The sequence below is a fragment of the Juglans regia genome, chromosome 12 (genome assembly GCF_001411555.2).
Source record: "Juglans regia cultivar Chandler chromosome 12, Walnut 2.0, whole genome shotgun sequence".
Lineage (NCBI taxonomy): Eukaryota > Viridiplantae > Streptophyta > Magnoliopsida > Fagales > Juglandaceae > Juglans > Juglans regia.
This window is the reverse complement of record NC_049912.1, coordinates 3,145,495-3,160,467: the sequence shown is the minus strand read 5'-3', so window position 1 is coordinate 3,160,467 and position 14,973 is coordinate 3,145,495. Positions and strand designations below refer to the sequence as shown.

The 14,973-nt window shown below is 33.8% G+C and overlaps 1 protein-coding gene and 1 pseudogene across 1 annotated transcript; one reads left to right on the top strand and one right to left on the bottom strand.

Moving 5' to 3' along the window:
* The first annotated feature begins 7,333 nt into the window (after positions 1-7,333).
* On the top strand, positions 7,334-8,697 carry LOC108998216 (putative clathrin assembly protein At4g40080). The gene has a single exon (XM_035683318.1). The coding sequence runs from the start codon at positions 7,482-7,484 to the stop codon at positions 8,544-8,546; it is 1,065 nt and encodes a 354-aa protein (XP_035539211.1). The 5' UTR covers positions 7,334-7,481; the 3' UTR covers positions 8,547-8,697.
* A 3,054-nt stretch (positions 8,698-11,751) lies between these two features.
* LOC108998246 lies at positions 11,752-14,973 on the bottom strand (annotated as a pseudogene).

The window sequence follows — 14,973 nt, the reverse complement described above, 5'->3', positions numbered from 1 at the left end:
TCCTAAAGCATGCTTACATGAAAGGATAGAGCAAATAATAACAGCAAAGTGATAGAAAAGCAAATATTGTATAGCAAACAAGTATCCTATTCTGATCATTATTATTTAGCAAAGATTGCTGTGTTTTTGTGTTCATGGACTCTTTTCACTTCATTAGTCAATATAGGTGCATTACAATGTTCCTATCTACGAGAGTTGTTTGGGGAAGATTTACAAATGCAATAAAAACAATATATGGAATTGGCTCCTTTTACCACTCAAAAAAAAAAAAAAAAAAAATTGAACTCCTTTCATCAGCTTTATAATTTTTTTTTTCAAATTAAGGAATGAGGATATTTAGATTGGCTCATGTGCTTTGACATATGTTTTTAAGGTTTTCTAATGCACCTAAAGTGAAAGTTTACGCAATTAGAACTGTTTATATTTATGTTTAAAACCTGTTATTGATGAATTCTATCCTCAAATACTGATCTAATTCTATACTTTTTCCCTTTACAACACTCAACGAAGTAACACATTGAACATCACATGCGTTCCCTATGCAACTTTAGATGCACTTAGTTAAGCTCTTTCAGTAATGGGACCATTGCCAGGGACCGATGACTTGCACCAATTGGTGCATTTCTTCTATTGTTTTTTCTTCCCTTTCAGTAATTGTAGACAGGCAAAACTTTGTGGGCTCATTAAATAACACTTTGCTATTTCCCTTCTTTGTTTTAGAAGCTATTAATTGTTTTTAACAAAACTCAATTATGAAGTAAAAGACCCTGTTAGTTTGGATTCATCCTATGAAAAACAAAGCTGTGTAAAGTAAACGGGATCAAATGACTGAATGAGCTTTTCTACCACCAAAATGACTAGCAAGCAGAGTAAGACACGAGAAAAGGGCTATACATGAAAAGCAAACAAACCCAAAAACAACAAATAAGAAACAATGGATTGTAGTTACTGAAAACATATATATATATATATATATATATATATATGGGGGCTCAACTCTCAGACTCTGAGAGGAGGTTTGGCTGGACGCGATAATGAACAATTGAAGAAACATAATCATACACAAACTTTAGAAAAATCAACAACACCAACTGTAGAAAAATCAGCAACGATAATAACCAGCTTACCCAAACAAATTCATACCCATTTCAGAAATTAACAAATTCGTACTCAATACAAAGCTTACCCAAATAAAGCTTACCTAAATCGAGAGAGAGTTCTGCGTTATTGAGCCAAGCCGACAGAGAGAGAGAGAGGGGAAATTGCCCAACCGTCGAAGATCGACCCACGAAAGGAGAGAAAATCAATTGAGAAAGAAAGAAGAGGGAGAGGAGTTTCAGAAAAAGAAAATGACAAACGGAGAGAAGAGCGAGAGAGAGAAGCCGCGATGGAGTTGCAAAAACGGAAAGGGCGAGGGAAAGGGGAAAATACGAGATGCGAAGGCGAGATGATGGCGAGACGAGGGCAAAGAGACGATGGCGAGACGAGGGCAAAGAGACGAGGGAAAGAGACGAGGGCGAGACGACGGCAAATACGAGGGAAATGGAAATCATGAGAGAAAGAGAGAGCGGAAATAATAAAATAAATGTTTGCTTCTTCTACAGTTACTCGCCAAGTATAGTGAGTGTGGGGATTTTACTGTAGCTAAAGTTAGAAAAATATAGCTTTGTCGAGTTCAATGCCAGAGATTTTATCTCAAAAGCCATTGCAAATTAGACTTGAACTTGGCAATGGCTAGTCCATTGCCAGTGCTCTAACCAGTCCTTGGCTTGGGGTGTCACTCCCCGATGCAGCAAAAACCAAGTAATGATCACGTCATATAGAAGGTTGTCGGTGGAGATGACGCTGGCCTCTTAATGGATCCTCTCAAATATCCATAATGGCAACTCTAGGTTTTCCACGTGCCAAGCATAACTATGCACGAGTTCGATTGAAGGTGGCCTTATGTGCTATAGGATCTACGTTTGTTGCAACTATAAGTTGAAACTTCTGGAAAAATGGTAGCAGCATGTAATGCTTGAATGAGTTATTCGACTCGAACGAGGTGCAGTATCTCCCAGTCAGACTAAAGAACTCCTCGTCGCGGTCAACATCTTGATGTTGACTCCCTTCACCATCCAACAGATCTACATCTCTGCCTGTCGGATTGGCCTCGGTAGAGCCAACACATGATCCAGATGTCCCAACATCCTGTGCGTTCTCGGCCTGATCATTGACTATAGCAGAGAATTTAGATACTCGAGGGATCCCAAGTAGGTCGGCGAAGACGTCCGTCGATACCTCCAACCGAACATTGCGTACATATATGGTGTGAATATCTACATCATGTGGCATGTCCTGCATCTATTTGTAGAACTCGTGGACCATGGACATGTATATCTTTTCCCTCAGTGTGCATATGCTGGTCCATCTTTTGGCAAGGAATAGGGACCTGAGACTCCTCCCCTCCCAAGTCAGCACGTCGAACTCATCTATCAAGTGAGGCCAATACAAATATGTTACACCCCAATCATCATGAGGCTTTCTTCTTCCTGTATGACATTAGTGGCAACGTATCATAAGAATGGCCCGAGGAACGTTTACCCGTCCTTGATGATTGACACACGGTAAGACTCACACTCAACCAAAATTACCCCATCACAAATTCGAGTCATTCAAACGTCAAGATCTTAAAATCACAAAGTAAAGATATTCAAACTCTAAGTAAAAATGATAGTAAACATAATGAAGGAAAATATTCATTTATTCATGATAAAAAGGGGAAAGATTACAAAATATGCAATGCAAATCCCACGACATACCCACAATATTTATCCTGTATTTTTCAGTACTGTCTTAGAAACTAACCTACCTCATAATAGTACCCTCACTACTGCGGCACTACTCTATTCTTCCTCTTCTGTTGCTCTCTTGAAGTCACTTGCTTTTTTTGAAGATTTTGATGTCAAATAACATCTAACACTTGATATTTCAAAAGTGAGGCTTTGACTTTTACCTTAAACTATCTATATAAGGGGCTCATCAAGTGTCATTCTGACTCCAAGCATGCTTAAATAGTAGCCATTTGGTTTAGATTGACCCACTGCAATATGATAGAGATAGACTATCAAGACAAGGCATGCACGCCCTTACGGCCTGCCTTGGGTTCAATCTGCAGTCTCTCCTTAAATGAGGGTGTCCCATGTGGCATTGAACTATATCTTGAGATTCATACGATAGGGTCTACAGTACCGTAGCCTTCTCCCTGTAGGCTCACAGCAGATGTGACTTTTTATATTCAGTGTGGGTTTCTGCATATGACAATACTGTCCTGTTTTCGTATTATTCCAAAAAGCTCGTACATTTGCATAGATCTTATCCTTGACCGTTGCTTGTCTTAGGCTTGTTCCTCACATTTGTACGATTGGCACCTTCCAGAATCATGAGCCTCATCAGCTCTTCATTCTCCACCTGGATACTAGCACGCCTGGCATGAGTTGAAAGTCTTTATTACACCCTGTGAGATGTGTTTACAAGGCTTTTTTTCACCAAACCGATAAGAAAATATTATCTTTAATTGTCTTCCACTTGACAAGGAAATGTTCTAGAGTGATCCTCACAGGTAGCTAGGTTGTGCAGGCTTTGTACCGTCCCTTTAAAAAAAGATGCAACACAACTTGAACTCCCGTGGAAAATTTTAAAATTATATCTAATATTATTATTTTTTATATTTAATTGATATGGTTGAGGATGAACAAATATAAAATGAAATAATAATATTTTTTTAAAAAACCAGTCCACATGGCTTGGCTTGCTACATTCTGAAACGTACAAAAAGTGATCGAACCAACCAGATTGACATCCCCATTTTGGTGGAGAGAGAGAGATGAAATAAAGAACAAAAGTAGTTGAGATATTTGAGAAGACAAGTCTAAATAATTAATGGCTATTCCAACATCTGAATCGTGTTATAAAAGGGATTGAACCCACTAACAGAAAACGTCGTGTGACCTTTGAAACAACTTGAAAGGGGAAGCTCACCCAACACAAATAAATCCTCCATCACCATCGTTATCATCCTCCCCTTCATCAATAGATAGTTTTATTTTCAGATAAGTTGAGATTACTGACTAATTTATAAGAGAAATTGGCCTAGTGTGGCTATACTTTTTCTTTTTCTTCTTTATCTTTCAACTACTACGGTGACAAAAGTCGGATTTTAAAATAAATATTTAATTGAGACCCAAAAAAAAACAGTCGCGACATTTCAGTAGTCGTCATTTTCTTAAGCTTAGTTTAGAAGCTAAACCTATATTAATTCATTATTATAATTTTTTTAAATTCCAACACAAAATATAATAAATATTTTAATTTTTTCAAATCTCAAAATAATAATAATAATAAATAATAATATTCTAACAATATTTTATTATCTCAACTCAATTCAACTCAATTCAATTCAACATCTAAACGCACCCTTAATCTTCTTCTTTATTGGATATTATTATTATTATTATTATTTACTTTTTCTGGTTTACAAATGGTAAACATACGAAATTACAAAATACAAACTCCTCACATTAACGGTATTTTTTATTCACTTTGTGTGTCATCGCAATCTCTTTTGCATTGTGATTTGGAAGTTTCAATCCAAACTCCCCATCATGAATCCCAAGTCTTAGTAGGACGTTGATGTGTTTCTATGATAATATTAGGTTGCCTAAGAAAATGGTGCAAAGCCTGTGATAGAAGTGTTACAAATATAAAAGAATTACATAAAATTAAATTTATAAATTAATATTTCATATAATCCGTTATATCTACTCTATGATAAAAATAATTTAACAATTTGATGTATGAGTGATACCCGCATGGACAGGGCGCATGGTCAACCCTTCCCCGCAACCCACCCCCAAGATGTGGGTCCCCAGGATGCGAGGGCTAGGTCCCCTGCCCTCTACAATAATGTCAATGGCACATTTGGTCAAAAAATTATTCTTGGGTCCAAAAGTGACAAAAATATTTTTTTTATCCAAATTGTAAATTTAAACTTATAAATATGACTATAATTTAAAAATTAATAACACAATTTTTAAATTTATTAGTGCATATTTTGTATAAGTTATAGTATAATAGGTGTGATCTTTATAGAGGATATCAAGACAATACAAATATCTCACTTAAGCAATGTGACTTTTGTTTTGCGTGATAATGTATTGTCTTGACCTCCTATATAAAGATCACACCTACTGCACTCACTACAACTTGAAGTGTCTCACTTAAACAATGTGTGACTCTTGTTTTGCGTGATAATATATTTGCATTAACCTCCTATATAAAGATCACATCCACTACACTACAACTTGCACATATTATTAAGTAAAACTATACTAAATACATATTACTATATTTATTATATATAGTAAAACTACTAATATATATTTATAAATATGTATAAATATATAAAATATTTTAATGTATGCTGGGCGGAGCCCCGCTGGGGCTAGCCTGCCCCCTGCCCTCGCATGGGTGGGCGGGGTTGCCCGCCCCACCATGACGGGGGCGGGATAGCGGGGTCTACACCCCGCTACAATGCCAAATCTGATATATTATATCAAGTCACATAACTTTAGAAGACTATTTTTATATATTTTTCATTTGATTAAAGTATTTCTCAATAATATCGAAATAATAGTTGATACGAATTAGTTTTATATGAGAATTAATTGCTATTGACCCAACACAAAAAGGAAACAAAAAATAAAAAAATAAAAAAATCCACGAATGTTGACGTCTTATAGAGAGGGTTTTCATTTGAGTGGTGCTACTTGCCATCTGAGTATGCACCGCTCCATTTGATCACTTGGTTAAATTGGGTTTTTTATTTTTTATTTTTATTTTTTTATTCATATTTTTTTATTATTTAAAAATATAAAAAAAATATCAATACACTAATTTATAATTACTTTCTTAACTATTAAAAAATAAAAAATAAAAATAAAAAAGATATCTAAGGTGTCAAATTTAAGTGTGAAAGCAGCGTTTTCCTTTTCATTTTGGAGAAATGATACTTGCAGTCGTGAGCGTGCAGTCGCCGTGCAGTCGTTTTGAAAAAAGTGAATAAATAAGAGATCCACATGAAAATAAATTAATTTTTTAATAATGGACCCCACTCTTTTTCAAAGCGACTGCACGGTATTTACGCATTCTATGACTGTATGTAGCATTACTCTTCATTTTGGCTTCCTAAAATTTTCTTTCCCAAGTGTGAATGCGAAAGATCGATTTGACTAATGTGTTGCAAACCAGCTTTGAATTTCGAACATCATTTCACGGCGATTCCAAACTTTACCATATTAAAAAAAAAAAAAAATCTTTCACGTTTCTTTTTGGATATAATAACATTTAAATACAAATTCTTTCTCTTCTAATTTTTTCAATTAATCATTATAATTTTTTCAGATTAATCATTATAATTTTTTTAAAATTTTAAATAAAAAATAAAAAAAATTAACCTTTTCAATTAAAAAGTGAGAGCTACGAGTGTTGGATCCGACACTTTTTTTCAATTAAGGATGTGCTTTTTAATGATATTATGAATTTAAAAAAATTAAGGATATAAAAAAATAAAAAAAATAAATTTTTTTTTTGGCTTTTTCGAAACTCATCTGGTGTTCATGTAGCACTTACTCTTTTTAAATTCTAAAATAAAAATAATATTATAATATTTTTTATTCAATTTATTTTTTCTAAAAACTCAATAAATATTTAACTTAAACTATATCACTACTATTTACAAAATTCTCATCACATTTCATTCTTTAAACATCTCTAAAACTCATTATTTTTATTATAATCTCCATGATTTGGGTATTTTTCCTTCTCGTACTTTTGGATATATAATTTTTTTTTAACTAATATTGATACCACAAAATAAAAGGTTTGCAATAGTATCTACGTCAATTTTTTATTAGAAAGTCAATACTTAATTGAAGGTTTTTACTTTATAAATAAGAAGTGTTAGGTTTGCACACAAATATATTAAATTTATTTTATAATAATAATAATTTTAGAATCGATAATATTAAACTATAAGTAATGCTACGTATAATCGTGAAATGTATAAATATTATATAGTCGTTTTGAAAAAAAATAGAATCTATTATGAAAAAATTAATATCTTTTCATGTGAATTTTATATTTATTTATTTTTTTTAAACGATTACACGATACTTGCATACTCACGATTATAAATATTATTTCTTTTAAACTATATCAATATATAAATTTTATTATATAAAAATCATGCACAGACCAGAATTTCTCTTATAAAGAAGGCGTTAAAATCTCTGGATAATGATTTTGCATTTCTAAAGTTTTGAGATTGAAAATAAGCAGTCGCGAGTACATTAGATATTGAATAGGGTTTTGGCCACCAATTAACCAACACACCCACCCTTCTTTAGTTGAGTTGAGTTCTGTTCTTCTTCTCTCCCTTCTCGATGGGACGCACTACATCAGGGAAGCTCAGAGACATTCTTGGTCTAATCAAGGACAAGGCTTCTCAAAGCAAAGCAGCCCTCCTCTCTAATCCCACCACCCTTTCTTTTCATCTATCCCTCCTCCGCGCCACCACCCACGACCCCTTCTCCCCTCCCCTTCACAAGCACCTCTCCACCATCCTTTCCTTCGGCCACTCTTCTCGCGCCACCGCTTCCTCCGCCATCGAAGCCCTCATGGACCGTCTCCAGACCACCCGCGACTCCTCCGTCGCCCTCAAGTGCCTCTTCATCGTCCATCTCGTCCTCGTGCGCGGAGACTTCATCCTCCAGGATCAGCTCTCCGTCTACCCCTCCACCGGCGGCAGAAACTACCTCAAGCTCTCCAACTTCCGTGACAATTCCAGCCCCTTAAGTTGGGAGCTCTCCTCCTGGGTACGTTGGTACGCGCAATACATCGAAACCCTTTTATCTACCTCTAGAGTTTTGGGCTTCTTTCTTTCTTCACCTTCGTATAGTTCAGAGAAAGATAAGCAGGAAGAAAAAATCACAGCGCTTATGGATAAGGAATTGCTTGAGGAAGTTGTCTCGCTGGTGGGTTTGATGGAAGAGATTTGTAAGAGACCGGACCCTTTACATGTCGAAGGTAACAAATTGGTGGAAGATATCATGGGTTTTGCTTGTGAGGATCATTTCTCGGCAATAAACGAGGTTTCCGTTCGAGTCAGTGAGTTTAGGGAGAGGCTGGGTGGACTGAGTTTCGGCGAATCGGTCGAGTTAGTTTGTGCTCTGACAAGGTTAGAGAATTGCAAAGGGAGGTTGTACGAGTTGTCCGACAGAAAAAGGTCAGTGATGGAGAGCTTTTGGTGTTTGATTGGGGAGATTAAGGAAGGGGTTGGGACGGAGAAGGATGGGGGGAAGTTGATGATCAGGGTGAGAAGTGAGAAGACGGGCGAGTCAGCTCGGTATGGTGAGCGAGTTCTGCGGTCAGGAGACTCGGTCCGGTTTTCTTCCGGAAGGTTTCCTTTTCACGTTCCAGAGTCGATGGAATCATACCAAACGCAATGATGTGAAAACTCCAATGTATATATATAAATATATATGGTTTCGAGTCCAAGTATAAATATTATTTATTTAATTGTTTATTTTTGGGTAATATCTGAGATTAATTTTGTTCATACGAGTTATGGTTGCTACTGATGAGACACTCGATCGGATCATATATACGTACTGCTCAGAGATGAACTTCATCTTTTTCTTTCTTTCTGTAAACTGGGTGGGGCGGCGGCGGGCGGCGGCGGGCGGGGACATCTTCTTTGACTTGGCTATAATATGTGATTTTTGAGGTACCGTGTCCCTTGTCGGCTCACTTTTGACTTTAGATTGTTAATTCATTAGATATTATTTACTGTTTCAAGAAGAAAGAATAATAAAACGAAAATAATGTGATTGGTTGTGTTAATTTTTTTAAATATAAAATAATTTTTTTAATCAATCATATTAATAAAATATATAATAAATACGTAAAAATAATTATATTTAATAAAAGTCATAATAAAACTTTAAATTTTCATACCATCCCAATTAATTTTCAATTAAATAGCACCCTTAATTAGGTTCTAAAAATGTTAAAGACACATTATCTGATTGATATAATTCTCAATTTTTAAAATAGAGGTTGGAGTTCAAAATCTCTACTTTCAACTCAAAAAAAAAAAGAAAAGAAAGCTCTAAAGATTAAGGCTTCGTTTGGTTTTCTAATTCATTTCAACTCATCTCAACTCATCATTATAATTTTTTTAAATTTCAACACAAATTATAATAAATAATTCAACTTTTTTAAATTCTAAAATAATAATAATTTTAAAAAATAATATTTTAATAATATTTTATCATCTCAACTCAACTCAATTCAATTCACTTTAACATCCAAACATAACCTAAGATTACGCCTCCTCACTTACTTTTCATTAAAATTTAATGGTTAGATTTAGATAAGAATATGATAAAAACTGACAATTTGAGAACATGAAAGCGTAAACTATATTCGTGTTAATGTAAAATATATTAATAATAAATTTAAGTTTTTTTTTAAAGTTGGTTTTATTTTTATTTTTCTCTTTTTATTTTTTGTGGACATAAAGTAATCGAGTCCACATACAGGAACCATCTATCCGTACCACCCAACGTTTATCATTTATTAAGCTGCACCAAATCATAAATGCCCTAGGCCATATGGACTCCACCCAAAAGAATTCGATATTATATTATTTTTGGAAAAGAAAACGCCCTGAAATTAAAAAGTATTTAATCGTGCATGTATGCCCGGTTTGCAGCAAAGAATGCCACATTAGGAATGAATCTTAGATCCGATTTAAATAGTGAGTTCATATGAAATAAATTAAGATAAAAATTAAATAAATTAAATAAAATATTTTTATAATATTATTATTATTATTTTAGAATTTTAAAAAATTAAATTATTTATTATGTTTTATATAGTAATTTAAAAAAATTATAATGATGAGATAGAATAAAACATGTGTACTGTCCAAACAGACTTTATAATCTCCCAATCATTTATGGACATGCTGCCAAATTAAGAATAAGGTTGCGTTTAGATGTTTAGTTAATTTGAGTTCTTTATGAATATGAGTGAGTTGCGTAAGTGGAATAAGTTATATGGAATCCATATAAAATGAGTTTAGATATGTTTGAATGTTAAGATGAGTTTAGTACTATTTATGAGAAATTGAAAAAGATTCTGGGACCCACGTATAAAGATGTGTTTAGTTGAAAAAAATTATAGGCTCCAAGTGTAAGGAAGTTTTGAGTTGAAATGAGTTTAGTAATTTGAGAATTGAGTGTATGAATGTTAGACTTAGTTTAAAACTAGACTAAACTGAGTTGATTTCAACTGAGTCTTGCAACCAAACGAGACCTAAAAATAATTGAAGAACACATATCAAAATTGAGAAAATGATTACATTTCAATTCTAAGTTAACATATGTGGCAGTATTTAAAGGAATAAGTTGTAATTATCTAAAAGATTATTAAGTTATAAACATTAATGCATGAATATTGAATATAGGACTGGAATTATATATATATATATATATATATATATATATATATATATATATATATATACCCTTGTGAAGAGAAATAATGATGTCGTATTTTAAAAAACACACAGTTAAATTAATGGTTTGCATGTGTTTACATATAATGTTGTACGTGCGAGCTAGCTGTATCCTATACATCACTGATTTTATTTTATTTATTTTATTTTTTTCCCATTTAACTCATAGTTCTCAGCCTCTTCGAATTTGAAAGGAAAATACAAAGTATACATATTAATTATTTGTACTATCGATAGTGTTTTTTTTTTTTTAGTATTTTTATTTGTTTATTTTTTAGTATTTTGTTTTTTTAAAAAAAAAATAGACAAAAAAATGTATTGAAAAAAAATTAAAAAAAAAAACAGAAGACACCATTATGTACCCATTTCGATATCAAATCGAATGTTGGTGGAGCAATTATAAGCTTGTAAGATTGTAATACATGATGATTTGATGCATCATGCATGCATGCAGTACTGATCTCAACATTCAATTTCATTGTACGTAAGATTGCAATATTACTAACTAGCTAGCTAGGCACATGAATCTTTTCTTGATCTCTTTGATAATAGCAAACTCGAGAACGTAGAAAGAAAAGAGAGAAAACATTAATTAAGAAAATTAAGCATGAATACCATGATATATGCAATTATCCAAACTATATATATATTTATATATATGAAAGTAGTAGTAATTACATTAACTTATAATAATTACAAGCATGAAATCTGCCTAACTTGCATGCTAAGAGATATTACATAATTCAAGAAATGATCATCAGTACTGGACATGAATTCTCTTGAAATAATACAGATCGATGATCAGCAAAAAACACACTCAATAATAACCCTAGCTAATTGGAAATTAATTAAATAAATACAGAAATAATCATCATCATACAGCTAATTGGAGTACTATGTACTCATGTTGGACGCAGATCATCAACAAAAACATCAAAACGTACGTACTACGTGTTGTAGTAATTTCTTGTACTAATTAATTTCATCCAACAACATCTAACAAAGATGGCGGTTTTTATAATTAATCCAGGCAGGTCCTGATCAAATTCATGGCAATGGGACTATATATATATATATGCATGTCGATCTGTATAAATGCGTATAATGTTGTCGTCTCTAGATCAACAACATTAGTTTTGATCTTGCTTTATGTCCGATGCCCACTTGGTTAGGTGCTTGGCTGCCTTTTCTGCCTGCAATTTCAAACCACGAAAAAAAAAAAAAAAAAAAAACACTTTAATACAAATATATACAATTAATTAAGACCTCTTTATCCCAGTCACAACGATCAGTAATGATGGCCAATATTAAGATTTATTTTATGAAAAATATCTCTACACCTTATAAAAAAAATTATAGATATGGAATATAGAAGTAAATAGTGACTGATGCATACCGTAACTCCTAATTAATGGAAGACCCATTCCATGAGAACCCCAAGAGGCATCCCAATAAGATAGTAGCAACCCAAGTTGATGTATGCAACATATGATTGCCATCCCGATCCCACAGCCACGCCTAATATTTAACGAAAAAAAACACATGATGATCATGCGATGAAAATGAGTAAGTTTTCATGAGATCGATCAGCATGCATGCAGTTCAAATCATGTTGGATCAATTAATAATTGAAATTAATTAATTAGGTAGGAAATTAGAATTAAATAATAATTACCAGAGAGGACTTGTTCTAGGACGGGTTTGCTTGTAGAGAATATCAAGGCCGGCCAACTTATTTTGGAAAACCAAAATCAATAACCAGAAGAAAAGACCTATTATAATTGATGTTACCACTGATACTTTGGTTGCAAATTTAGCTCCTTTTCCATTCCCATGCAGCTCCAACCTCATCTGCCACCCAACCTCACTCTATCATCATCAAAAAGATTTTAAGCTTCGTTTAAAACTTAAAATCATCTCAAATCATTATTACAATTTTTTCAAATCTTAACATAAAATATAATAAATAATTTAATTTTTTTAAATTTAAAATAATAATATTTTAATAATATTTTTTCATCTCAATTTAATTCAATTCAATTCAGTTCAATATCAAAACGCACCGTACTCATGGAGAGAGCATGAATCACGTGTTTTTTTTTTTCCCCACTTTTAATCTGATTTTACATTTTTCTTTGGGGACATTGATCATCAATCAGATTAAGGAGACGTTTGGATTCGAAGATGACTTGAGATGATTTGAGATGAGTTGAGATGGATTGTAAATAGTAATGAGATGAGTTGTGAATAGTAGTGAGATTTGTGAGTTAAAGTTGCTGAATAGTAATGAATAGTAATGAGATGAGTTGAGATGAGTTGAGATGAGTTGAGATAAGCTGAGATGAGCTGAAATGTCCTGCGAATCCAAACATCTCCTAAAAGTGCAACGTACAACCTGCATACATCCAGAAATATTAATGTTTGAAAGTCCAGAGACACACCGGGACCATATCTTTTGTACCCTGGCCTTGCCATATGATCATGTGGGCTCCACCAAAAGACTTGGACAATATTTTTGAGAAAGAAAAGAGCAAGAAATTAATTAGTCAATCAATCAAGCATAATACCCGGTTGCAGCAAAGAATCCCAGAGGAATCATCGTCTCTCCCAATTACCACTTATGGACATGCTGCCAAACGACAAAAATAGTATAACAATACCATAATTAATTAACAATGGAGAAAATCACATTTCATCCCATGCATTATCCCTGTGAATTAGAAAGTCATTTTCTTCACAAGTTAGCATAGAAAACACACGAACATTCACATGATCATCGATGTAGCGTCAGTATTATTTAATTTGTAAAATTTAAATTTATAAATTTTTCTTACAAATCAAATTCTGACACAACAGCAATGTAAAGTGTCATTAATACCGGCTTACCAATATAATTTTTCTATTTTAAAACATGATGATCACTAATTCATTAACAATCAAACAAAGTTAAATTTATTTTTGGCGTGTTTTATATATGGTGCAAGTCTCTTATGAACAAATATCCAATTTACATCACTAACTTAATGTAAAAAAATTATTTATTTGTGACAAGTTATTTCGTGATAAAATGACTATTTCTTAAAAAAAATGAGTTTATTCTCAATGCTAATAACTTGTCATAAATGCTCGGTTTTTTTTTTAATGACAAATATTTTTGAAAGAAAAAATTGACAAATATGATAAATGAATGTGATGCAAAAGATTACCATATGGACAAAGCATCCACGGCAATCTCTGCATTCTTCATGTTTCCAGTCATCAGTGTTAGTATTCTATAATACCAATTCTCTAAGCTGCAAGTTTGAATGAAAACAAAAAGACGTTAAAAGGAACCAAAGAATGTCAAGATTTCCATTGTTCAGAGAGACTGACCAAAGCATGACGCCAGAAGTAGCTGAGAGTTTGACAAACTCCCAGAGACCAGAAAATGCATCAATGGAGAAGCCAGTCCAAGTAAGACGACACCCACCAAAGACAGTATAACCAAGAAGCCCAAACGCCATAACCCACCAAGAATTGTTCAAAACAATGGTAGTTCCCACAACTACGAGCTGAAGTCTATGCACAAATAGCCAACACATCAACACATGCACCAAAAGTGCCACCAGAGATACGAACGCAATCACTCCAGTTTTGGGCTGGCTCTGCAAAAACCTCTGCAGAGGGAACTGAAATGCAAAGCTGAAATGAATCGGTATTGCCCACATGCACACGATCCCAGATAGATCAGCTACATGTGAAGGCTGCCCCAAAAGCTTCAAGACTGGAGAGGCGAAGAGATACAGAGGCATGAGCAGGACACAGCATATAAACAGAACGATCCATGATCGTTGCAAGTATATACCCATCATGTGGTAGTTTTTTGCCCCAAAAGCTTGACCGCATAGCGTTTCTAAAGCACTTGCCATACGTAGCTGTTAAAAACAGGAACCATAAAAAAGCAAAAACAAAAACAGTTTTAACGTTTACTATTTGTTTCCTTTCTGTTTTTTTCACAGAAGACAAACAAGATCCTTATATACATATGTTTTATGAGAAAGTGTCATTGATACCAAGAGGCCAAAGTTGAATCCAACGACAACATTATAGCTAATGGAAATGGCGGCAAGCTCAAGGTCACCGAAGTGGCCAGCAAAGGCCTGGGTGATGACGAACATGGAGTCGGAGGCGAGGCGGCTGAAGATTGCAGGACCCACTATGTGCCACAGCTTCTTTGATTCAATCCAAACCCTCAGCACAAGATCATGGTCTTAATGATTTTCTTGTCCATCTTTGGATCGGCCTGACGTTGGAGCTAAATCCTTCAGTAAGGGGACATTCTCATCCTCGACCGATGCCCTGTTTCTAGACAT

Coding starts and splice junctions, on each gene's coding strand:
- LOC108998216 (XM_035683318.1), top strand. CDS start 7,482: ATGGGACGCACTACATCAGGGAAGCTCAGAGACATTCTTGGTCTAATC.